General features: G+C 35.9%; 1 protein-coding gene across 4 annotated transcripts in view; it reads left to right on the top strand.

Annotated features, from left to right (window-relative positions):
• The window catches only part of PTPRM (protein tyrosine phosphatase receptor type M), a 1,028,886-nt gene that overhangs the window by 236,446 nt on the left and 764,779 nt on the right, over positions 1-27,661 (top strand). For all 4 annotated transcript variants that reach the window (XM_036752813.1, XM_036752827.1, XM_036752817.1 and 1 more), the window contains one exon: positions 6,931-7,050. In XM_036752813.1, coding sequence (XP_036608708.1) covers positions 6,931-7,050 — 120 coding nt within the window. The remainder of the gene's footprint in view (positions 1-6,930; positions 7,051-27,661) is intronic.

The following is a 27,661-nucleotide window of genomic DNA, read 5'->3' as shown; positions in this document are numbered from 1 at the left end:
GAAGTTGGGAGGTAGAGAGAGGGAGCAAGGATTTAGGAGGAAAGATAGCGAGTTTGGTTTGGGACACGTTGAGTTTAAGAGGTCTACTATATCCAATCTCAAGATGTCTAAAAGGCATTTGGAGATGAGAGATTGGAGTTCAACAGAGAGGTTAGTCCGGGATAGGCAGATTTGATAATCATCAGCATAGACGTGGAAATTAAATCTGTGGGAGTACTGATCCATCAGTCAGCAGGAATTTATTAAGCAACTTATATGTGCCATGCACTGGGCATACAAGTACCCAAAGGATGAAATATTCCATATGTGCAAAAGGCATATTTTCTAATAAGAGAGACAAGTACACGTAAAGTACACAAGTGCACGCATAAGTACACCTAAAATATATACACCAAAATTACAAATATGCAGCATAATTACAAAATAAATACAACAAATAATGCAGCATGATTAAGTTCATAAGTTTATACACACATAAAGTAACTATACTGGTATGGGAGGGCATTAGCAGTTGAGAGGGAGGGCAGAAAGGATTCATGTGAAAAATGTTGGATCAGCTTCATCTTAAAGGAAGAGAGACTATAAGAGGGGAGGCATCAGTTCATTTCAGGGATGGGGGACAGCTATTGCAAAGGCCCAGAGACAGGAAATTGAAAGGCATGAATGCAGAAAAGAGAAAAGGCCAATTGGGCTGGATCACAGAGAGTGAGAGGGGGAGTAATGTCTAGAGAGGCTAGTAAAATGGGTTGGGGCCAGGTTGTATAGGGCATTAAAAGCTAAACAGAAGAGTTTATATTTAATCTTAGAGATTACAGGAAGCCACTGGAGTTGGTTGAATAGGAGTGACATGGCCAGATCTGCACTTAAGAGTTAGATATGACAGATTTTGTAGAGATGCAAATGGCGAGATTCTGACCAGTGATTGGGTTAAGGGAGAGAGATGAATGGAAGATGATAATGCTGAGATCATAAACCAAACACCCTGAAAGTGTGGTGCCTTCAACAGAAATATGGAAGAGTTTGGGGGGGGCAGTTAATGAATTTAGCTTTGGATATCTCTTGGACATCCACTTTGGAATGTGCATTAAGCAGATGGTGATCCAAGACTAAAGCCTAGGGAAGAGACTGAGGTTTAATATGTACATCTGAGATTCATCTGGATAGGGCTAATAGTTAACTCCATGAGAGCTGATGTGGTTTCTGAGAGAATATAGAGGGAAAATAGAAGAACTCAGGACAGAAATTTGGGGAACACCTAAGATTAATGGGCATAATATGTGGTTGATGCAAAGGAGACTGAGAAGGAGTGGTCTGATAGGCATGAGTGAACCAGGAGAGAGAAGTGTCATGGAAACCTAGAGAAGAGAGAATATCCAGTAGGAGAGGGTATTCAACAGTGTCAAGAGCAGCACATACTTCTATTCACAGAATAGAAGAAAGCTAACCTTAAAGAGGAATGTACTGGTAACTAGAATTGCTATGAAGGGCTTCCTGAAGGAAGAAGCCATTGAGCTGAGGCTGGAAGGAAACCCAAAAGTCTAAGATGTAGAGATAAGGAAGAAAAGAATTCCAGATATTCCAGTACAAAGCCTCAGCGATGGGAAATTCTGTGTTGTGTGTGACTAATGTCAAGAAGACTGGTTTGGCTGGATTGCAGAGTACATGGAAGGGAGCAATGTGTAAGAAGACACAGATAATCCTGAAACCTTGCTTTGTCCAAGAACTGTTATCTTCCCACCCTCTTGCTACGTGTTCCCTCCCAAGCCATGAGAAGGAACAGGTAGTAGGATGCTAAACAATTATGATAGTGGTTCTCTCCCTAATTTTTGGCAGCATTTTGGATAACACTCCTTTGTATCTTGGCCAAATATATCTTGGTGAAATAACACCATACTTACATAGAAGCAACACTCTGTTATCTATGAATTTAATTTCTGGTTTTATAGAGGAATTTTACTGTAGTATGGTGGGAGAGCAGGTAGACGAGAGAAAGATTTAAGGGGAACCTTGTTCAGTTCTTTGCCTGTTCTTATCCATGCATACTATCTCATTAAGCTAAAGCAATAAATAAAAAGTAATGAAAGAAATAAAGTAAAGGAATCTATGCCTTGTGAATGGTTTGTTCCCTGCCCGTTTTCTCCTTTGGTCATACAATGTCTTCTGGAAAAACCTACTTATTCATCATATTTCCTCTTGGGATGCACCCCCTCAAACATTTGAATAAAGTTCCCTCTGAACTTCATTCACACAGGTCCTCTAGTCCAGGGGTTCTTTACTGGGGTCAATAAAAAATACAAAACATAAAAATCTTCATTAAAAAAGCAAAACTTTAAAGTATTTTGATAATTATATTTCAGTGTATCTGTATTTCAGTATGTATATATACATGTTTTATATATATATATATATATATATATATATATATGTATTCTTTCTAATCCTCTGTATTTTATTCATTAAAAAGTATTGTTCTGAAAAGTGGCCCCTCTATAGGCTTCACTAGACTGCCAAAAGGGCTCATGGCACAAAAATAGTTAAGAATTTCTGTCCTAGCTCATAAAATGAACTTCAGAAAAGTAATAGAAGATTCTTATTCAAAGAAAGGCTTAAAAAGTGAAAAAAAATCAGCCCCCTTCTTTTTTGGCTATTCCATTGCTATAACAGCTTTAACAGTTAAGTCATCATTTTTTTATTCAAGTACTAAGTCATCTTTTGCTTTCTCACCCATTCCTGATCTGTTAGATGAAGGCAACTTGGAAAATTGGTCTGTGTAGGGAGGAAAATATCCCAGAGTAATATGAAATTCATAGATTCTTCCTTTTTCCAGTAGCTCTGTGCTCAGACTCGAGTCCAGAAAGAACTATCTCGAGCTTTTTTATGTTCCTTTTCAAGTGATAAAAAGACCTTTGTGTAATGGGAGAATTGGAGAGTTGCTCCTGAACTTTATTAGTCTCCCTGAGTTCCCTATCAGCCCATACATGCTATGGCGTTTTTATTTGTGCATATCTTTGTCAACAGCAGTTATTTTGTAAACCAAATCTTTAGCAATCCTCCAGTTCATCCTTGGTTCCCTGTGGCTTGGTCTTGCACTAAGGGAATTCTATCAAAGTGATATCTCCTTCCATCACAGGGGCCCTTCCTGTCCTGTGTCCATGGGGATGATCTCCTTGCTGAACATTCTGAGTCTAGACCACTTCTGTTTTGGTCTGTACTTGAAGCGGTAAAGATGCTTTCTTCATAGAAATCATGTTATGCAAACGCTAGGACAAGTTTCTTATCAATGTTTTGATACTTTTTTCTAACATTTTCACCAGAAATAACTGGAGAGAGGTTGGATTTTATCTGCTGTAAACAAACTTAAGCATCTTTACTTGTTAGACTTTGAGTGAGAGAGAAAAATAAATTGCCTCAGGTTGTCAGGGTGAAATATTGAATTTAGTTGTATATCTTCCTTAATGAGTTTTCTGTTCCCAGTGGGATGCTTAATTGAGACTAGTACTATTGAAAGTATAACAGACTACTAGTGTCCGGTGGTCCTAATTTCATTGGCATGCCTTGAGCTAATGAAAAAGACAAAGCTGCCAAGCTATAATACACAATTTAAAACAGTATGAAATTACTTGCCTTTGTCCTTGGCCCTGCCCCAGTTAACATCTTTGTCAATGATTCAGATGAAGACAAAGGCAAACTTAACAAATCTGTAGATGGTACAAAGTTGGGAGGTATGCAGAGCCACAATTCAGATCCAAAAAGATTTTTATAAACCAGAAAGATTAAATAGTTCAGAGTTTTTAGTTGACCATATGTTCATTATGGACATGCTGTGTCTTACAACTGCTAAAAAAGCTAAAGCAATTTCAGGTTGCATTAAGAGTTATTGTATATAGATGAATGGAGAATTAAGAAGCTCACAGGATAAATCTAAAGTGGAAAGGTTTTCCCTGCTTTGATCCTCTTCATTTTATAGATGAGGAAAATAGGCCTAGGGAATTTAAGTGATTTGCCCAAGGTAGTAGCCATTAGAAATGAGATTTGAACTCACATCCTCTTACTTTGAGAGCCTGTTGTCTCTCTTTCCGCCATACTCTTTTACCTCCTTTTGTTTGGCTATACTCTGTGCTGAACACATGCTTTCTGAAATAGTCTGTTTTGCTTTGGGTGCCATGTTTTTTTTAATCATTCAATTCTTTTTATTTGATTTTTATTTTTTAGTTTTTGGCATTCATTTCCACAAGATTTGGGTGCCATGTTTTAAGAGTGCCATTGAAAAATTAGAGAGTACCTATGTGTGGGACTGAAATCATCTTGGTGAAACATCATAAGAGGAAGAATGAAGAAATTAGGGATGTGTAGCTTGAAATGGAGATTTTATAGATGGATGTTTTAGTTGTTTTTAAATACTTGGAAAGTTGTTATGTGAAAGAAGTTGACTTATACTGTGCATCTCCAAGAGGATAGAACTGGATCTAAAGAGCAGAATTTTAAAGGACAGATTTTGGCCTACCCTAGGGAGAGAATTTCTAACAATTCTAGGTATACAACAATGGAATAGGTTGCTTCATAAAATAGTGACCTTCCCATCCTTAAAAGTATTCAAGCAGAGTCTGAGTAACATTCTGGTTGGGTTATTATAGAAGTGACAGGGAAGTCCTGCATTGACAAGGAAGTAGATAATTATAAAAAATCACTCCCAACTCTAAGATTCCATGCTTCTGTTTATCTCTCTTTTTTAAAAATTCATTTCTTTCATTTTAAATTTATGGAATAAAACAAGCATTTTCATGACATAATTTGATAAAAAGATGATTGCACATGAAACTGTAAATTTATTATGTACAACTTGATATTCCTTTTAAATGTATAATAAAGTTATTGTATGTTTCTTTTTTTCTTTTCTTTTTTCCTTTTTTTCTTCCTTTTTTTCCCTCCCTAAAGATGGCTACCATTACACACCAATATGTGTGTATGTTTGTGTGCATATATATATATATATATATATATATATATATATATATATATATGTAAAATAATTCTATACATATTTCTATTTGTTAGTTTTTTCTCTGGATACAGATAGTATGTTCTTTCATATGTCTTTCGTGATTAATTTGGGTATTTATAATAGTCAAAATTACTTATTTGCTTAAAGTTGTTCTTAAAAGTTGTTACTGTAAAACTATTCATGTGATATTTGAAATGTAAAAAAAAAATTTAAAGCTAGTGTTCCCTTTCATGACCAGAACTTTGGAGCAGCCAGACACAATAGGTAATATAAGGAATACAGAGACAGAGATAATGAGTAGATATTGTTTTCTTTGTGGTCATTCAGTCTTAGTTCACTGAATTGCTAATATTCCCAAATAGATGGAACACATGAAAGGCAACATGGCATAGTGGACAGACTGTTGTTCCTGGAGTATTAGTGAATTATTTAATAGTACTAAGTAGGACTAACATTTTCCAAATGAGAAAACTGAGTTGCAAGAGTGTTTGGGACCTTATTGTCAGGATTATAAGATCATAATTGTAGACCTTAAAGACATCTTAGAAGCTATAGCAAACCCCTGTCATTTTGTAGATGAGGAAATAGGTACATAGACAATAGGCCAGATTAGAATGTTGATCTTTGGACTCCGTATTCCAATTCTCTTTCTAGCGTACCATACTGTAGCCTCTGGTTAGGAAACCCTGGGTTCAAATAATACCCATTCCTCAGTCGTGAGATCATGATCAATTCCCTGAACCAACTATATAATATTGTCAGTTATAGACCAAAGATTCTTAAACTGAATTCCATAAAGATGCTTGTATTTTGATAACTCTCAGTACACTTTATTTCCTTTGTAATCCAACATATTTTATTTTATACAATTAAAACATTATTCTGAGAAGGCATCTGTAGACTTCACCAGATTGCCAGAGAGATCCATGACACAAAAAAGGTTAAGAACCTCTGTCAAAGATGGATGATAATTTGCCTTGAAGGAGTGAGTTCCCCTTTCCAACAAAATTAGAGGTCTTATACATATTAACATAAGTAAGAAAGATGTGAGAAATCAGGGAGTGGACCTCATAAATGCGAACAGTTTCAGGGAAGCTGAAATACCTGAGTCGTCCTATATGTACTAGTGTTTAAAAAAATCCTCTGCCTTCTAGGTATATTTATTAGATAGGTCTATATTTAGACCTATATTTATTAGGTAGGTCTATATTTAGACCTATACTTAAGCACATTTTAACCTTATTTCTACTCTTACTCATAAGATGGCTTCTATCTATTATTTATTAGTTGGTTATATTTATAAGTGTAAGTTTACCATAATTCATTTTGATTTCAAAATATCAGGTCCCTGAATATTTGATATGAAGGCTGTTTCAGTAACAGATTGAGGATCATTTTCCAGAAAATGTTTCTCAGAATACAAATATGGGCAGTTGGTTACAAAAAGCCAGCATATTACCCTACATTATTGCCCTAAACTGACCATGACATACCTGCTGATATCATTTCCCGAATTGTTTAATTTGGTTTGGACAAGCTGTAATCGTATTCTTGTATTGAAACGTCTTAGAAAATTTATGGGGACAATGTCAGTTTATAAATTCAACATCATGGTCGCTTCCCAGTTCTGTAAACCTGGGGAAATGCCAGTTTCACATCTGCTTTTTTTAAAGGTCTTAATTGCAATTGGCACATTCCCATACCAGCTTCTCTTCATGAGGAAACATTTTTAAGGGGATAGGAGCAAATTTACAGCTGTTTTTTTTAATCACAGGTGTAGAAGTGTTGAAGCCCATAATTTGTAACCCGAGACCAAAGCAAATTCAGTTTAGCATCAAGTTGATGGTTTAGGAACCTATAATTCCATTTCTTTATATTGGGCAGAGTCTGTCTTCTATCTTCTAATGCTTTTTATTTTTAATTTTCAGGTGGTTGCTCATTTGATGAGCCATTTACCACATGTGGATACAGCCAGGGTAAAGATGATGACTTTGACTGGGAATGGGTGAACACATTGACCAAGCCTTCTGATCCCTGGATGCCATCAGGTTTGCTATAAACTTTTGTTTTACTATTCCTTAATAAGAGGGATAATTATCGATAATAAGGGGATAACTATCGATATGTCTCTACTCTCCAGCTCTATTTAGTATAGATATTTGTTGAATGAATGACAGTTTTGGAAAATAGATGTGAGATATGGATGGTACTGGTCAGTTGATAAAGGTGGAACAGAGCATAATTCCTTTTTATGACATTGAATTTATTATAATGTAATATCTCCTTCTTATCCTTCCTAGTTGAGGATTATCCCCATTATCTTTGAAGTAGTGTTGCATTCACGTGTAGGAAAGATACTAGTTAGGAAAGGCACAACAGTAGTTATCAGAACAACGTTGGCATCAATTTTGATAAGGGTAGTTAGATAGCACACTGGAATGAGGAGCAAAAAATATGGTGCCTTGTCGATATGACTTAAATTTTCTTTCTTGTATTTGTGAAGTGGGGATGATAATCATGAAAATATTATGAAGATAAAATGAGATGAGATCTTTGCAAAGCACCATGAAAGTAAACAATGATAGATAAACGTAAGTGTCATTCTTTTGGTAGTTCACTTTTTCAATTTTGTTTTTTATCCCTTTTTGAAGCATTCAATGATTTTTGTTTTTCTCTTTCTTTTGAGCAAAGTTGTGACATGATCTGAACTGTACATGAAGCCTATTAATCTGGTAGCAATGAGAAAGATGAATTTGAGAGTAAGAATAGGGGTGGGATGGGCCACTTGCAGTAATCCAGAGATAGGTGGTAATGTAGTCCTGGAATAAGACAGTGACAGTGAGAAAAACATTTTGAGGATTTGTGTGAGAGAAATTGGAGAGGTGAAAAAAAAACCAAACAGACAAAAAACTTAGACTTGGTAATACGTTGCACATGAAAGGTGATGGAAAGGGGGAAGAAGCAGATAGACAAACCAAAGATATCACATAGTAGCATGAGTGATTAGATTGGTACCTCTGTTAGAAATAAGCAAGCCAGAACAAGGAACCGGTTTGGGGTAGATGGTAAAAATTGGGTTTTGCACATGTTGACCAGTATTTATGGAATAGCTAAGGAGAAATGTTCTGTAGGTACTTAGAAATATAGATGTGCGGCTTATGAGAAAAGGTAGAAAAGGAAATATATGTTTGGGAATCATTTACATAGAGATGATTATTGAAGTGTTGGGAATGAATGTTATTGTAGTGAAAAAGACAAGAAAGAAAAAGCTAATAGCAAAGTCTTTGTAATTACCTACTTTAAGAGATCGATTCAACAACATTTATCAAATACTTATTATGCCCTGTATGAAAAAGATGCAAAGATATAATATATTCTCTGCTCCTAAAGAACTTATAATATAAGGGAAAGGCATCCTTTGACTTACAGTTTTGATACTATGGTAAGTGAAATAAAGAAGAATGAAAGGTTCTGGGAAAGCTCTGTGGGTAATTTGGCATGGAAGACATCACTCTGGCTTTAGGAGGTGCTATATGAGTTGGACAATGGAAAAAGAATGGAAAAAATTGAAATGAATGGAAAGAACCATTCCAGACATGGATGAAATGAGAAAATAATGAGATGAACAGAGCAGGATGAGACTAGGAGACAGAAAGTAGTACAGTCAGTAGTACAGTCTGACTAGAACATGGAGTATCTGAAAGAATGTATTGTGAAAGGAGATTGGAAGAGAGGTTGGAGTCAAGTTATAGAATGCTAGGATCAGGAGTTCATATTTTTTGATAGACACTTGGTAACTACTAATGGCTTTGAATAGAGCAGCAGCATCAAAGCAATGCATTAGGACAACTACTTCTGCAGTGTGTTGTTCGCCCTTTGTCTTTAAAGAGGACCAGTGAGAACATAGGGTGATGTCTTGACTTGAGCATGATTTGGATTCAAGTGAGGCATAGTTGAGCAAAGTCATCAGCCTCACTCTCTCTCCCAGAGTCATCAAAGTCCAGTAGCAAGACAAAAGTCAGGACAACTGGTGATGACCTGGGATGCAGTGGATGGCCTTGGTTCTAGTTTTATTGTGAAAGACAGACTGGAGAGGGAAAAGAGAACCATCATCTAGTTAAGAGACAGTTTGATAGTCTAGACTTGAAGAGTTGAAATCTTGGACTAATGTTGTCAAGGTATGAGTGCAAAGGACTGGGAGGGATGAGGGAGATTATAGAGATATTATTAGTAGGCCATGACAACTGATTAAGAATATATGACGAAAAAAAGCCAAGTCCGAAAGAGGTTCCTGAGGTCATGACTGAGAGATATATGTGGAGATATCTAAGTAGCAGCTGGAAATTCACGACTGAAACTCTTAATGAGTGGTCTGAAGTGGGGATATAAATTTGTCTTGTCTACGTAGAGATATAATAAGTGAAGACATGGATGTCAATGAGGTCACCAAGTGAGGGAATGTTTGAAGAGATGAAGGCCAAGGACAGAATCCTGTGGTGAGATAAGGATATTAAGCCGGCAAAATATACAGAAAAAAGAATGGCTAATGGAGTAGAAGGTTAACCAGAAGAGTTAACAGAAGAAAGCATATCAAAAAAGAGGGGGTAGCCTGAAGACTGTAAATATATGCACTATATCACGCAGCAGAGGTATCAAGGCCAAAACATGCTAAACCAAAAGACTATTAGATTTAGCAATAAGAATATGGAAAGGGCTGTTTCAATAAAGTGGTAGGGACTGGAGCCATGTTGTAAGGAGTCAAAGAGTGAGTGTGTAGTAAGGATGTGTAATTAGTTTTCATGTACTGATCTTTTTAAGTTTGATGGTGAAGGGATTAAGGTAAAGATTTTTTATGGTCTTGAAAATAGGGAATATCTGAGCAAGTTTATAGACAGAGGGGAAAGAACGTGGACAGAGGGAGAGATTGAAGATATATGTACAAGGGAGGGGGTAATTTCTCAGAGGAGATTTGAAGAGATGGTATCTAGGATCCCAAGTGAAATGTTTTTTCATTCTGCAAGGGAGAATATTTCTTTTGAAATCTCAAAACAGAAGAAGGAGATGATTGAATGTACTAAAGTCTGTAGAGGAGTAGAGGTTTAGAGTTGAGGGGATTCATATTAGATGGACCTCATATTCTTGGTAAAATGTGAGCGGGGATCACCTGGGGCAAGTAAAGGGGCAGTTTGGGGGACTTGATGGGAAAGAACAGTAATTTCTTTTATGGGAAGGTGATGGTGACTCAGAGATCTATGGGAGCATTACTGTGCTGCAGCTAGGGCCTTCTTGAGGTCCCAAGGTATACACACTTGTTAGCCCAAGGGATCTTAAGCAGATCATGCAATCTCTTCTCAACATCTATAAAATGGGGTTACTAGTTATACCAGTGACCTCATAGAATTCTTTTGAGGAGAGACTCTTGTACCTTTCAAAGCACCATTTAAATGTGAGGAGTTGTCATCGTTGTTATAAATATGTAATGGAATTGGTCAACACTATTTTATGTTTGCCTTTTGAAGTGTTTGGCTGCTTTGCGTTAGGAATTGAGATTTCCCCTAGCACAAAAGCTTGAAATCTTGAGATTTAAGTAAAGATGTGAATGAAATCTTTGTGATGAAATTTAAATGTAAGCTATAAACCGATCCTTAAGTCATTCTTATTTTTACCGTTTACTTTAGGAAGTGACGTGGGTTTCTTAGACAATCCTAAAAAGTGTCCCTAAGAAAAGAAGACTTTAGTTGGGGGAAAAAAATCATCCCACAGGGTTCATGCTCTGGGAGTTGGAAAACTGTCATCTACCCTAAAAATATTGCCTTTATAATTGTTTAAACTAAAAATTCGAGGCCCTCCTGAGTAATTATCTATTATTTTTATTTATGTGCGACAAGATACATTTAAACATCAAAGCAGTAAGCGAAATTTCAGCTTTAATTTTCAGCTTCTCAACTTATTTTAAATTTTTTGTAATAACAGCATTTTAATGTGTAGGATATTTTTTTTCTCCATCTGCATTAGCAAAGCTATTTTTAACTGCATTTTTAAAAAGTTAAATACAGTCTGGAGCTATGTGCAAGCTGACTTGATAACTACTGTGAAGCTGTTACGTTATGTTCTGGAAATACATATTTAGGGTTGCATAAATACTACATGCCATTTAAAAAGTCCTATTTTAAACTGCTCTTTATACTATTGGTAGATTTTTTTTTTCTCAGCTAGTCCCGTGAACAGTAACTTTTCAGTTAATGGAAATGTGCCAAAGCTGATTATTCATTTCCTTTATAAGAGGGTAGCCTGTTTCAGTGAATTGCTAGTAGCTTTTTCTCTTGCCTAAGGGAAAATTTCCTCACCTTTTACTTTAAGAATGAGAATGCTCACTTGGAGCATGCACAGTTCCTTGATGATGAATTCTGGGGATAACATTACACTTATGGCTATTGCTATAGTCTAATGCTTCCTGTGTATTACATCACACTATCTCCTGTTTAATCTTCCTCACAATGGATTAAGAAATTTACTCTCATGTAAGTAGATCCATGGGATGTGACATAGACATAATGATTATTATTTCACTAACTTCCCGTATTTTTAGTCTTATTGTAGCCTAACTATTCCAGTCTGGTAAATATTATATATTTACTTAAGATATTGTTCTATAAAAGTCCTATCTAAAGTATAAGAAAGAAATGGTTTTGTTTTGTACTGAAGGAGAAATTATGCAAGGAAAATCCATAATATGTCAAGCTTAGCTCTAGTGTGAACAATATACTTAGTAGTTGATGGCTATGGCCATTTACCTCTCATAAAATTGACATTTTATCTTCCTCTTTCAACTACCTCTATTTCTAAGTGATTGTAATGTAGGAGTGGATGGAGGTATTGTAGGGAAATAAGAAACGTTGGTGATTGCATTGTGAAAATCTAATTCTGTTAGTGGATCTGAAAGATAGATGTTCCTTTTTTAAAAAAAAAAAACCTTTTATAATTCATGTCACTTTCTACTTTTATTTCCTTTATGTGTCCTGGGAATAACAATAGCTGTAGTAAATAGTGACTAGGCTTGGAAAGTGCGTTGTGCCTCTTTTACAAGAGGCCATCTTTGTGTAGCGGCAGCAACTTATTTAGGGCCGAGAAAACGGGTCACCTGTGATGGAATGGGCATTTGTGTGTTTGCTTTGATGGCCCGCAAACATAGAAAAATGACAAAACACATTTGTTCGCAGCAAATTTTATGTTTGGAAAAGGTGATGATTGACAGCTAAGGTAATTGAAGTTCTTTAATCAGGTACACATATCAATATATTAATGCTTTTCCCACATTAAGAAGAATCTACTATTCACATGCCAGTTTAAGGTGATTTTTAGGAGGCAGTGGGATGTGAGGTCATCTCACAGCCTGACCCTTGGCTGAGTATAATTAGTATTTCAAGACAAGAATGTTTGCACAGTTGACCCTGAATGACATCTAAGAGGTTATTTACGGAAATGAATTGCTGGGACATCAAACTCTGGGCACATTTTAGTTGATTCTTGACTTTTCCAAACATAGTATGCAAAATCAAGATTTTATTTTCCTTAGTTGTCTCATCTGTCTCGTCCCTAAGGAGATTGCTACCTGACATCCAGATGTAACATAAACACTTAACATACTTTTTTCCCATTTCATTCATTCTCAAACTACCTTTGTGAGGGTGTTAATTAGTTTCTAGTTAGCTTTAAACAGTGAGTTATGAGGTACATTTAAAAAAATTGGTCTTAAGTTGTAGACTGTCAGCAGTTTTCAAGCTGCAAATTTTAGAAAAACAACTTGAGATAATAATGAAGAAAACATTTCACATCACTGGTTTGTGGAGGGAATTCTTGGCTTTATCCCTGAAGTGCTAAATGTAGCAACATTTTAATGTGAGACAAAAACAAGTATGATGAGTTCAGTGATCCCATGTCAATAGCAGAATTTTAATGTATATGACATTGCTAATATCAGGCAGTGTGCTTTAGTGAATGAATTGATGGAAGTATCTAACATTTCAAATAAATTCCCTGGCAAAAATGCAGTATGTGTTTTAATCCACAATAACTATCAAAGGTCAAGGCAGCCATATTTGTGTGTGTTGATCCTTAGTAGTTAGCCACAAACAAGGAGAGGAATGCAAGCTACTATGAGGTATATCTTCTAGTTTGAATAGTTTATGCTTAATAATAGACAGATGTTTTACACTGAATTTGTTTGACGTTCCAGTTCAAGTAGATTGGAAACTGAAAGAATATAAGAGAAGTTGTATAATTCAGCTGCTCAGTGTATTTGGATAGTGAACGTTATTTCTTTACTATATACTAAAGAATATACAAAATGGATTGAAGAGAGAATGATTTCTTAGATTGCATCATATAAAAACATTTCTCTGCATGGTTTTCCACTTAAAACAGGGGAAAAGTAAAACCATATATCTTGAGAGGAATAAGTCATCAGATGGGACAAATCATGGAAAGTTTTGTGAAGCAAAAGAATTTTGAGGTTTTGGGGCAGGTAGGTGGTACAGTAGGGTGCTGGACCTGGAATCAGGAAGATCTGAGTTAAAACCCAATCCCAAACACTTACTAGCTCTGTGAACCCAGCCTAGTCACTTAATCTCTGCCTCAGTTTCCTCTATAGTAAAATGAGAATCATAATAGCACCTATATTCTAAGGTTATCATGAGGATCCAATGAGATCAAACAAGTATTTACAAAAAGACTGCTATGAAAATAATCATAGTTTATCATCTAAAACATGTTGCTGAAGTAGAAGTTTAAAAAAAAAGTCTGTAAAGTACTTTGCAAGACCCTCTTTCATTTTGATGACTTCGCTTCTGGGTGAGATTAATTTATGTTTCCTTTTTCTTGATGTTCGGTGCACTCTGTTGATCTTCAGTCTATCCTCCGTTTCCAATTGTTCTGGTAAATTTACTTGTATTATTTGCTAAAACGTGATGCTCAAGCTTTTTTTTTTTGTTTCTTCACATCTTCTTTAAAGTCTGGTATGTCTAAGATTCTCTCCATCCACTATGTCTGATACTTTGATAGCTTTTTCAAACCATCCTTCCTTTGTGCTGTTCTTTGATTTTCTTTGGTTCCTTTTTCTACATCTTTCTTTTCATTATAATTATTCTGTTTTTCATGGTTTCCACCATTTTGCTGTGAATGTCATCAAAGTTTCCAGACTGACTTTTTGCTTATTATTTATTGATTTTAATTTTATCTACATAGATGTCAACATTCCTTATTTTCTCCTATTGAGCTTATTCTTCATTCTGAAAGGTCTTGAGATACATATATTTTCATTTCTGGGACATTTTCCCCCCTGGTGACCAATATTTGACATCTTTTATTCCATTGTATTTTTTTCCATTTTCCTGAAACTTTTTTCCATAATATTTTTTTAAAAATCTAACACTTTCTGGGGTAGCTAGGTGGTGCACTACTCAAGAGCACTGGCCCTAGAGTCAGGAGGACCTGAGTTCAAATTTGGATGCAGACACTTGACACATGCACTAGCTGTATGACCTTGGGCAAGTCACTTAACCCCAATTGCCCTGCCTTCCCCCCTCCAAAAAAATTTTTTTAACATTTTCCTTCCCTGTAATGAAATTTTTGTTTTGACTTTAGTGAGTTTAAAAAAATTCGTTGTTCTTTTATTTTGTATGTTGCCATTATTCCTATTTTTGAAGTGATGTTAAGGAAATGGGTCTAAAAAAATGATAATCCTGACTTCTCTCTGTTTATCCACTCTGCTTCAAAGTAGCGGGAGAGGGAGAGAGATTAAAATCATTTATTATTATGTCATAGTCTCTATGCCTAATGGTGTGCAGTATATTGGGAAGTGATTTGGCTTAGTGAATTGAGTGCTGGACTTAGGATTTGTATGTAAACCCTGTTTCAGACACTTGCTAGCTTTGTGACTATACACATGCTATTTAACCTCTCTCAAACTCAGTTTTCTCAGCTGTAAAATAGGAATTATAATAGCACCTCCCTTATAGGGTTGTTGTAAGGATCAAATTAAGTAATATGTATAAGGCAATTTATGAATCTTAATTCTATAAATTGTTAGTTATTATTATTATTGCTATTATTAACATTATTATAATAAACCTTTTTCATTCTCATATCTCTATCATGCAGATAATCAGAAGTCAAAACTTGTCTGGTCTTTTATTTATGGCAAATTAATTTCTTTGCTCTTTGAATAAATGGGCATACAAGGGGTGGAGATGAAAATGAGAGATTTGGATAGGTTGGATAAATTGAGAACAGTTAAGTGTAACTGACTTGGTGATATAGTTATCTCAATTTTTTGAGAATTAAAAAATTATTTATGGTTTTGGGCAAAATGCCATATTTCTAGATTTTTCTATTAATTATTAAACATGTTTTCACTGGAAAAATAGGTATGAGATGTAAATATTGATCATTTTCAGCCCTTTCAAAACATACTGTAGCTCTTATTTACAAAAGTTAAGTGTGGTTGATGAAAAAAAAATATCTTTGAATATCCACCAAATGAATGAGTAATGATATGAAATTTTAGGATTGACTCGGAAGAGGTCATAAATAACATTTTCTCAAGTTTTTATTGTGTATATTTAGGAGGTATTCCAAGTATACACACCCATGAATTTTTGGACAGATTCCACAGTGGTCAAATGTAGAAGAAGTGTATTCTACTTAGAAAGAAAAAAAAAAGATACAAATGGAGTTATTAAATTAGGTTTCAGGATGCTCATTTTTATCCTGTCCATGGTATGGTGCTGAATACATAAAATTTCTTGGCAAACTCATAGAATGTTTGTGAAAGTGATTATTTTAAGTAAGTGGCCTTTAATATACAGTTAACTGATATTCTTTTCCAAGAGATTGTGATAAATTACATTGTAAAGTGACACTTAGGAGCTTAAGTGGTTGCAAGAGAAGTAAATATGGTTATTTTAATTAATTTTCTGCTGGACAATCATTTTACCTCCATCTGGAGGGTGGACACATCAAATCCAATTGAAATCGACTGATTAGTTTAATAGTAAGCATTTGAAAATCCCAATAACGCTCAGTGGCAAGCTAATTGGGTGGTGCTTTTTGTCATTCCAGTGAGAACCATGATTTATTACTAGCTATCACTGGTTCTTTTTTTTTCAAATAATAAGTCAGTATTTTTAAGCTTTTCATTTCTAAATTCCTGTGTTTTCCTTTACTTTTCCGCATAGGTAATTTGCAATGCCTCCCATTTAAATTCTGTTTTCTTTTCCTTAGAAAATATAAGGATGGTGGAAGCCTTGTTATAATGTTGGTGTTTGATGTAGCTCCCTCTATAAAATAAGCAAGTCCTGTCCCCAATCAGTCAAGGATTTATTGAGTGCCTATTATATGCGCTCAGTTTTGTCAGGCATTTATTGCATTATAGATTATGTTTGGGAGAAGTGGTCTTACTTGTGGTATATCTAAATCTGTATGCTAGCAGTAGCAAGTTGAGTGATAAATGAGATTCTACTGTTTGAACATCAATGCTTGAAATTTTTGTCATCTTTAAAAGTCATTCCCTCTTGCTTTTTTTTCCTGAAGGGGAAAAAGATTAAGAGGAAGGTACAGAGATGACGTACTTGGAGAATAGAATTGGTTTATGGGATAGAGTTAAAATTATAATAAGGGAGCATCTTGATAGTAGGAAAGAGAACTGCAATTGGAGGTAGGAGACCTGGGTCCAGATTCTGCCTCTGACACTTGTTATCTTTGTCACCTTGGGCAAGTCACCTCACCTTGTTCTTCTGTAAAATGACGAGATTGCCCATAGATGGTTTCTGAGACTCCTTTTAGCTTCAGATCTGTGATCTCTGATCCTATGAGCTCTGAAACCTACTCTACCCCAAAACTGTTATCTGATGATCCTATGAATAGAGAATAAGTAAATGTAAATAAAGTTTAGGCAAGTCATGGCGGTATAGCAGACATCATGTCTGACTTGGAAGCTTGAGTTTGAATCCTCTCTCATTATCTGTATGATCATGGTGAAGTCCCTTCACCTCCCCGAGGCTCTGTTTCCTTGTTTTAAAAGCGATGATGATAATAATTATACCACTTATCCTTATCTCAAGGTATGATTGTAAAGAAAGTGCTCAGTAAATCATAAAGTTCTCTATTAAAGCAGGAAATGATCTTAACACTCCTCTTTGGCCAATTAGCAATAGGTAAGATGGTGTGAAGAGCAGCTAAGTGGTGCAGTGGACAGCATATCCACTTTGAAGTCAGGAAGACTCATCTCTGTGAATTCAAATGTGGCCTCAGACACTTACTAGCCTAGTGTGACCCTGGCCAAGTCACTTAACTCTGTTAGCCTCAATTCCACATCTGTTAAATGAGCTGGAGAAGGAAATGGCAAGCCACTCTGGTATCTTTGCCAAGAAAATCCCAAATGGGGCCACAAAGAGTTGGACACGACTGAACAACAGCAAGATGGTGTGAAGAGGATTTACCAAATCTCCTAACCTGGAAGGCTCTGAAAATGGCATGGATATTTCAACCTCTGTGATGGTTTGGATGAAGTTTTGCTAAAGGCACAGAGCTGAACAAATGATGTCTCGCATAATGCCCAAGCTTTATTATAAGGGAACCTATAAATGGATCCACGAGTAGTTGTGGCAGTGAGTGATGTCCCTGCTAAGGTTCCTTAATGAAAGGAGTGACAAGTATCATGTAGAGCTAAGACAGTTAATATCTCACTTAATAGAAAGTAGACAGAGATACAACAGGAGAAAAATAAATACAACATTTCTTTTGGGGTGTCTTTGGGGATGGCCCTGATGGCTGTAAAGTATTGATGAGCATCAAATTCCTGAAGGACATTTGCTTAGTCAAGTGTTAAATGTAATGGGATAAGAGGTAATTAAGAGTGAACTGGACTCAGGCCTTCCTCCTATTTATTCTAAGTTGAATCAGGCATGAGAATGTCTGTAACAATGTAAGGAATATCTAAGTTCATACATAATACATATGGAAAAAGTTCTGGATTGTAGCAATTATTTAACAATGAAAGAATCTACATGCTTCTATCGGAATCTTTGCAATGGTTAGACTACCAATTTTACAAATGAGTTAGATCGTAGATGTGCATGCCTTCCACTCAGCCTGCCCACGACAGAGCAAACTGGATCCCATGACCTCGTGAGACCTTTGCAGCTCTTTGATACTTGGATTGCATTAAACAAAGAAAGTCAAAGCAGTCTTTATTGGGAAGATAAAAGTGACTCACTGGATTTTTTATGGAACAGAATTGCATTTAGTAGTAATAATAATCATAGCAAGCATTTACAAAGTATTGTAAGTTTTACAAAGCGTTTTACAGATATTAACTCATTTTATCCTCAAAACAAACCTATCAGGTAGGTGTTATTTTCTCTACGTTGCTTTCTCTACTCAGAAGACTGAGGCACAGAGATGCTCAGTGACTTCCCAGGGTCACACAGCTAGTAATTGTCTGAGGCAAAGTTAGAACTCAGGTATTCCTGACTTCAAATATTATATTCTGTCCCCTGTGCCATCTATCTGCCTATTTAGTAAACTGTGTTGTAATAGAATACTGACTTGTGTTTAAATGGCTTTCTGATCTCATCAATTTGGATGGTCCTTCCAAATGGATGAGTGTATAACTTATCCATGCCTGTACCTGTGAAATTCATGCCTGTCTTCCCATAAGTATGCACCAGGGTGGCTGACCTCTATGCTAGGGACCTTCTTTCCTCTTGACATTGCAGAGTTTTTTGTGGAGCACACTCTCCTTGACCAGAGTATGTCTTGATAAAATACTTTAGTTTTAGGTATTTTTGCAACTCTCCATCCTAAGGATCAAGTTATAAATGGCACATACTTTCCACTTCCATCTTTTAAAAGAGTTTCAAGATGATTTTCCTTTCTCTGAATTGAGCTCAAATTTCCTTCTACCCATTTCCATAGTTTCTCAGGTATACTAAATCCTTAGGAAACACCAAACCAAAAAATTCATTTCCTCCTGGGTAATTCCTTGTATTTCCCAGCAGATGGAGACAATATGTAAATTTTATTCTGCTCTTGGTTGCATGCCCACACAGGTGATCTACGTCTTCTTCCAGGTGTCTTCTGGTGACTCTTGTTAGGCCCCAGATTCCTATCCTTTTCAACAGTCACACTTGCATTTCTCAACTTTTTTGAACTCTTCTCTTTCTTGGTCAGGTTAGCTAGTTGTGACCTTTGCAGATCAGAACCATATTAAAAAAAATGTATGTATATGTGTGTATATATACGTACATGGATGTATATATACATCCATGTACGTATATATACACACATATATTTATATATACACACAATACACATATGTATATGTGTTCATATATATATGTATGTATGTATGTATGTATGTATGTATATGAATAACATTTTGATGGCAAAGCAAAGAACAAGAGAACTTTCTGAGGACCATGGGAGATTTAAACACTGTATAACCCCTTCACAGGCAAGACTCAATAGTTTATTCTTCCTGTATTTTGATTCAGAGTGAGTCTCCAAGGTAGGATCATCTTTCAGCTATACAGGGTAGTTTAGTTACAGCCTTTTGAGGTCAGCTCAGAGAGTGAAGTGAGGCTATGTTTGACTCACTTCAACATATCCCTAACAACAACAACAAAAAAAACTTTAAAAATAATCTTTCTTACAAAATAGCAAATCCACAAATTCAAGCCATATGCGTGTCTACTTAAAAAAATTTTCACCTTTTCCCTTATAACATTCAGCCCTATAAACTTGGAGAAGTTTCTCCAAGACTTCAACTTGGGCACATTTTAGGAAGACTTTTAGAAATGAATTATTAAGAAGTTTTTTGAAGTAGTGGCATTGATTGGGTTTGTCATTTCTTTTAGACTGTGAGTCATGAGTTAATGGGGACCGTTTTCCCAGTTAATTATAACTTTGCTTTTCGAAACAAGCAAAAGAGACAGAAACAATTTTCCTCCCCTGTTGCCTTGGGATAAACACACAAACCCAGTTACGAAGCAAAACTCCCAAATTAATTGATCAGCTTCTACTGTTCACACTCTAAAGGTATGAAACTGAACCTAGATTTGCTCCCTCCATAGAGATCAAGGTCAACAAGAAATAGGGAACCAGTTCTGTTAGCACTGCAAGGTTTAATTGAGAGAGTGAAGGGCTAATTCTTGGTCCAGGAAGATTTATCCCATTAGATACAATCATTTGCTTCATCCCCTTTCATACTGTTTCATTGCCTATCCAACACTGCTCTAAAGAAGATTTTTTTAAGCTGCTAAAAAGCATTTGGGATAATCGTGTGTAATTCTGGTCACAGGTCAAATATCAAAAGAACACTTGAATGTGCCAAGTGTTCATTATCCATTTAACTTAAAATTGTATATCTACTGAGATTACCCTGTCCCCTTTCACCTTACAGGTTTGCACCCCAAGATTGTAGCTCATAATAAATTTCCTATTGTGTTTTGGGACTTTTAAAGACCATAGTAGGCAGAGTGTGAATTACATCTTAAACTGCCTGTGGTACTCTGAGGTATTCAGAAAGAGAAATACTTTTAGGAAATCCATTGAATAATAGAGCCTGATTTAGATAGGACCTCAGTTACCCTCTAATCCAGATGTTCTTAACCTGCTCCCCAGGAACTGGTTTTTTAAAATATTTTCATAGCTATACAGTCATATAATTGCTTTATTTGTCATCAATATTTTATTTTATAAATTTAAAAGCTTTATTTGGAGAAAAAAATCCATAGGCTTCACCATTTGAAAAGGTCTGTGATCAAAAATAAAAACAAAATTAAGAACTCCTGTGCTAGTTCCATCCATATCTGAATAGTAATCCTGTCTATAAGCATCCCTGACAAGTCAGCTCGCTTTCACTTTAAACCTATAGTGATGAGGAACTCACCACTCTTATCTCAGTTCTGCTTTTGGACAGCTCTGACGGTAAGAAAAATGGTTTTTATATGAAACCAAAATGTGCTTCTATAACTTTCTTTTTTCAACATTTGGATTTATTTCCCTCTATAAAATCTAGAGACTGCTTGTTTTCCAAGGTACATAATGAAGTGAAACTGAAAATGGATCACCATCTACTTATTTATAATCTCTGTAGGGCTGAGGACAGTTTCGTTAGTAGAAATGTTTGCCCCTCATGCCCTTCATTCTGGGGTCTCAAATCCTTTCCTAAGCATTGTATTAACCCCAAATATCTTTTAAAGAGATGTGTGCTTACCTTAGATATAATAGTGCCTTTGACATAGCAAAGAACTACAAAAATGGAAATATAGGATTATTCACTATAACATAGTAAGATAAATACTAGGAAATAAAATATCGATTTTAAAAATGAAAACCATTACATAATGTCTCTAAATAATTCATTTTTTCAAAATAGAACCTATAGTAAGATTTAAATCAGGTTTTATACATTGTTTTCAAAGTATTCTGATAGTTAACCAGAATATTATATTATGGATTTTAGCTATATATGTATGTATGTGAATATGTCATGTCACACAGCTAGTAAGTGTCTGAGGCCAGATTTGAACTCAGAAAAATGAGTCTACCTGACTCCAGGCCTGGCGCTCTATGCACTATGCCACCTAGCTGCTGTTTTTCAAAAGGAATATTAGCTATCCTTACCATAAATAAAAATACCCTTCAATTTTGTTGTGACAGTCAATGCTTTCACAATTTTGATGGCTAGATGTGCTATAGTATAAACGTTATATCCCTTTATAATATTGGAATGATTTGGGTGGAACATGAGCAGTGCTGTAATGGCAAGCAAAGTGGGACCTTTTACTGTTTTTTCTTTTGGAGTACTTTTCAGCACTAAGGGAGTCAAGTGCCTTTGAATGAGCCTTGCTTTTGTTTGTGGGAAGGCCCACACCCTTTTGCTAATTAGGTCACAAGAGGTGTGAAGCCCCAGGGCCTTAAATAGGGTATATATGCTCTGAGGTGAGCATTTTGTTTGGGGTTCACTCACTGGAAGAGTGTCGTGTGATTTGACCAGATGAAACTTTGGGTAGCTGTTAAGGAGTCCCCCGGTTTTGAAAAACCCAGATGTTGGTGCTTCTCTCTCTGGTAAGTATGTGTGTAATGTCTTGGTCAGACAGCTAGAAGCCCTGTCTATTGATTTGTGTTTATTTTCTTTGTTATTTTCTTTGTTAGTAATTTCTGTTTGTATTTGCTGTGAAGTTCAGGGTGCTGGCTTTTCCCCCTGAACTAAGTGAATGATATATGTATGTTTGATTAAAGTGAGATTGTAAACCCCTTTAAGTGGCTTTCCTTAGAAAAACAGATCAAAGAACCTGTGCTAGCAGCCCTCCTGTGTACTGGTGTTATTGGCCTTACACAGCCACAGTAGCTGCAAGTAACATTGTTGTTGCAAGTGCCAACTTTGTAGGCTCACTGTAATTTATCTTTGACATTTCCTGGGACACAATTTTTGTTGTTTGATATTGCCCAAATATGACATACATGCAAAAATAGACTTCTGTTCTTGTTTGTTTTTTCTCCAGGCAGGACTATGCTTAACTAGAGGGAAAATTCCCTTAAAGGTCGGAAGAAAATACTATATGTCACTAGGAAAACATTTTTAAAAAATCTGGTTTCAAAAGAGGGGAAAATTCTTTTGTGGTATGGTAGAAAAATCATCAAGATGAGATTCAGGCAATCTGGTTCCATGTTTGTGTATCTGTCACTTAACCCATGGTGTGACCCTTGGTAAACTGCTTGGTAAAACTCTGAGTAATAACTCTTAGGAGAATTTGTGTGTGTGTGTGTGTGTGTGTGTGTGTGTGTGTGTGTGTGTGTGTGTATTTACACCATCAGGGGAAACCCCATGGCCTCAGCATTCCCTTTTAAGTTCTATAAACTGCTCTTCAACAAGGGAAGATAATTCAATAATTCAGTGATTAAATACAATTTATTAAGCCCCTAAAACGTCTTATCTATAAAAATAGGCAGTTGCACAAGACAATCTCTAAGATCTCGTCTCGAACTGAAAATCTTAACTTGATATCTATTTTCAATATTTCCTACATAGGGAAAACAGAAGCATAAAAAGTCAAGTGATTTCCCAGAAATCTCAAAAAAAAAATTAGGCCCTCTTATTTTAGGGTCATTGAACCATGCTTCCAAAGGTATGGTTTATGTTTGCCCAAAAGGACTTATTTTAGCTTAGAATGGAAGTCATTTCACATTTAATATCACTGAATTAACCAGTGTAAAGAATGAAAGAATTTTCTTGAGCCAAGTAAGTTCCTAGCCTGAAAAAAGCAATTAAGAGACTTTAAAGAATTCCATGGATTGTATCAGATAGAGCTGCCATTCTGGTGCTCTGCATTAAAGCTGCTAAGCTCTTCCATTTCTCTGCCTTTGCTAGCAATAGCAAAAATGAGACGTGCGTCACCTAGAAGCCATTTGATCTCTAATCATTTGCACTGCAAGACCATAAAAGAAAGAGGAATAATCTAGACCTCAATAAAAATGTGATATTAGACAGTGACTTCATTATTGGTGAGCAGGTACTAACATTCACATATTGTGTTTAGTAATGTTTCAAATTGTAAAAGTTGTGTTAACTAATTTTACAAAACATTTCACAGCGTAGACAAAGAGTTAATCCATCTTTGGCTTGTTGTAACATTGGGAGACATCTCTTTCACATCCATCATTATTTCCACTCATTACCTTCAGTTGCTTCATGATCCAGATTCTTCATTGGAAAAGTCGATTCTTTGGCAGTAAATAGAATATTGAAGGTTGCATATAAAATTATATTCTTCTTAGACATTGTGTATAAGTATATAACCAAGGGATGGCTTTAGCCATCTAGAAAATAAAGTACAGTGAATTCCTTTATTATAGTTTTGTCATAGTGCTTCCATGTTAGATTTTTATAAGTCAAACCTAGTATCTCTGAACCACAACTAGTGGTGGCGCTTGACCTCCAAGTCATTAAGGAATAGCTAAAATGAATATATTTCTGATGATTCTGGTTAAAAACATAATTTCCTAATTGATTAGTGAGTAGAATGCTGACCTTTTGAATTTAAAACTAGAAGGGACCACATCCCACCCCCTTATAGCAGAGACACATAAGGACCTTACAGATGAACTGTCAGATGTGATATGAACCCAGACCTTTTGACTCCAAATTCAGTGTTTTTTTTTTTACATTGTGCCATGCTGCTGTTGAGATATCAAATTAAAAGTAAAATATTCAAACAAGTTAGGAATGAACAAGATTTAGATTGTAAATTAGCTTGGTGTTTCTCTTGTACCAGTGGTGAATATTTTAATTGGTACAGTCAACTAGTTCTAATAGTTATTACAGCAAACTGGGAACTGATATGCTTTTCCTAACCCAAAGCTTGTGCTTGCCGGCAGACTTTGTAGGACTTGCCAGTATTAATTTTGACAGTTGATCAATTACTGGTAAGCATTTGCAGTACAAATCATGTTTTACAAAGAGTTTCACAAACAGCCTGATCATTTCTCCTGTTAATGTGGCAAGATAAGTAAATGTTTTTAACTCAGTTGAGACTCAGTTACTTACACAAAGAAAAATAATAAAAACTCATCCCACTGGAGTCTGATTGGTGAACTGCATGGATTCATATAAGAATGAAATTCACTTTACTCAGACTATTAGTGAGGATTTACGATTAAAGTCGGCTTGTTAACATGTCTATAGACAGCCTGCAGATCAGAAAGACTCATCTTCCTGAGTTCAAATCTGGCCTCAGACCTTTACTAGCTGTGTGTCACTGGACAAGTCACTTAACCCTGTTTATCTCAGTTTCCTCATCTGTAAAATGCTCTGGAGAAGAAAATGGCAAACCATTCCAGTATCATTACCAAGATAACCCCAGTTGGACACATGAAGAGTTGGACGTGACTGAAACAACTGAAAAGCTGGAACATCAACATGTTTCCTGTGAGTCTCCATTTTAAAAAAACCTTGAGGAGCACCCTACTAATACCTAGTAGGTCAAGGAAAAAGGGTTTTCTCTTCATTCTATTTATTTTCTATATCACATGCCGGTGTGAATAGGGTCTCCTCTGAATATAGTGATACTTGTTAGGTAATATCAGATGAATTTTACTAATGTAGTATCACAGGATACCTCTGTTCTGAATAATTTTGTTCCTTTTGAACAAACAAAACTGTATGACAATGGGAAACAGTTATAATTTACATTAGTGTCTATTTCATGAGGTTGACAATCACTCAGTCTGGCATTTCTTACATTAACTCTTTACCTATTCCCTTCCTGGCTCTCCAACTAGCCTCGTAGGTCTTTGAGGCAAGGACTGTCTTTTGCTATTTTATTTCCTCAAGTATCTGCATAGTAGGCACATAAAAGTAGGTGAATGATTGCGATGGGAATCATGAAAAGTCAAATGACTCATGCACAGCCACTTAACGAGAACTGTCCAGAGTCACTCAGTGAACACAAGAGGAGCTTGGGAGAAAATCCTTATTCAAAAATACTCTGACCTAATTGTAGAACTATATTTTCTAGGTATGTTAGGTGGAAATAAAATAGACAGTATTTGTAAGATTTGTAGCCAAGATATAATAAAAGTTGTCTGATGACTAAAAAGTTTGCTTTTATTTTGTTCCAAATCTGTTATCATTAAGGCTCTGAACTAAGGAAATCTTGGGAATCATGGGTGTTGTGTATATGGATAATAATCACTTTGCCATGTATTTATTCCTCTGTCCAGATTGTTTTGTGAAAAAACCCATATTCTCCTGATTCCATCATTGCTTCCTGGCAATTAGTGTAAGACTCGATGGTATTTTTAATGCTCAAGTCAAAGATGTCAATATCCTGCCAACAAATTTCTTTCTAGATAGAACTTGATTACTCAGATAACCTTGTAAAGTAGAAATATTACAAGTATTGAATACTTGTAATACATTACTATTGAACTACCATATAAATTCTCGCATTATGCAGCCGTGGCAAAATTGAGCTTTACATTTTTAAGTGTTTGAGTAACAAACAAATAGATCACCTTAACTAATGCAGTTTTCTTAATTTGCATCATGGAAATCTGCTATAATTTATCACATGTATAGACCACCAAGGATTTCAATATGGATTATATGTTTCTAAATAAAACCCTGTGATAGGCACTAAGCACTAATATACTGTGCTTAGGTTGATGTAGCAAAGTCTATTGATTCTTTTGGAATTACTGTTCATGGAGTGTGGATATTATCTTTAATATTACTGGGAAAGTACTGGGTTAGGAGATTGAACTCCATAACGTTTAAGTTCCTATTGACTCTAGTAGAGTAGCTGAAAGATGGTGCTTGGTTCTAAGGAATGGAAAAGTTGCTATATATATGCAGAGTACATATGGTACAGAGTGTAGTAGCGATTTAGGTTTGAAGATCTTTCCCACCCATTGGTGGGCCATGTGACCTGCTTACACAGGAAGCCTAGGTCAGCATGTGGTGGGAGGAGCTTCCTGACAGGAAAAGGAAGTTATGTCACAGGAAATGCAGAGAGAGAGAGAGAGAGAGAGAGAGAGAGAGAGAGAGAGAGAGAGCAGTTATGGCTGCTAATGGCCACCATCGTGATAGTTAGAACTGAACAGGCTGACTTAGCTCTGCAGTGAGTTTGTCTTGGGGAAGAGCCCCCGCAGGGGGTTGGAGAGGGATGGCGAGGCTCCATGTTGTGATATTGTGTATTGAATATTTTGCTGCTCTGATAGATTGGGTAAATGATTTGTGGGATCTGGTTCTCTGGTGTCTGAATAAATGGTTTACTATGCTTTGTGATACAGAACCACATAGGCATTTTGACAGTTATCATCTACATTGTTTTTACTGCCTTACTGATACATGGAGCCATTGACAGTTTTGTAGGGCTTTCTGCTCTTTTCATTTGGGGAGGGGTGGAGAACAAGAGATCTTTGAGATAATTTAGATACTAGTGATTCTTGGTACTAAACTATAGGATTACTTTATATTCCAGAAAGATAATTCAGCCATCCATACTTACTGATGGAAATGCATTATATTGCCTGTAATACAGTGACTGTGTTTTATTTTTTTTCTTTTCGTACTTGGAAAGATGCAGAAAGAAGAGAAAAGCGTCAGCTTAGCTGTAATAGCCCATTTTAAGTCACCCACTCAGAACCTCGTAGAGGAGGGGAGAGAAAGTAGAGATAAAAGGACATAATATGGAGCAGATAACCCTCTTTAAGTATAAAGCTCCCATTTATATGCTTCTTTACTATTTACAAAATCCCTTCTTCACATCAGTTCTCTGAGGTAGATAGCACAAGTAATATTAATCCCCATTTTACATTTTAGGAAACTCTGAGGTTCAGGGAAGCTGTGGATTGCCTCGGGACAAATGACAAGTGAGGTACAGAGATCTAGGTTTGAAACCCAGGTCTTCTGACCCCAAAGTTGTGTTCATTATGCTAAAAGACACTTATTAATTTGCTGTTCCTTTACTGTAGGCATGGAGGGCGAGGAAGAATTTAGATTCAGAGTCAGAAATGAGTCCCATAGCTGCAGTAGAGAATGACTAGAGAATAATAAAACATTCATTGGTCCCAGATTTTATCATCCCAAATGCT

This window comes from Trichosurus vulpecula, chromosome 1, assembly GCF_011100635.1.
Source record: "Trichosurus vulpecula isolate mTriVul1 chromosome 1, mTriVul1.pri, whole genome shotgun sequence".
NCBI lineage: Eukaryota > Metazoa > Chordata > Mammalia > Diprotodontia > Phalangeridae > Trichosurus > Trichosurus vulpecula.
This window is presented reverse-complemented; position numbering and strand designations above follow the sequence as displayed.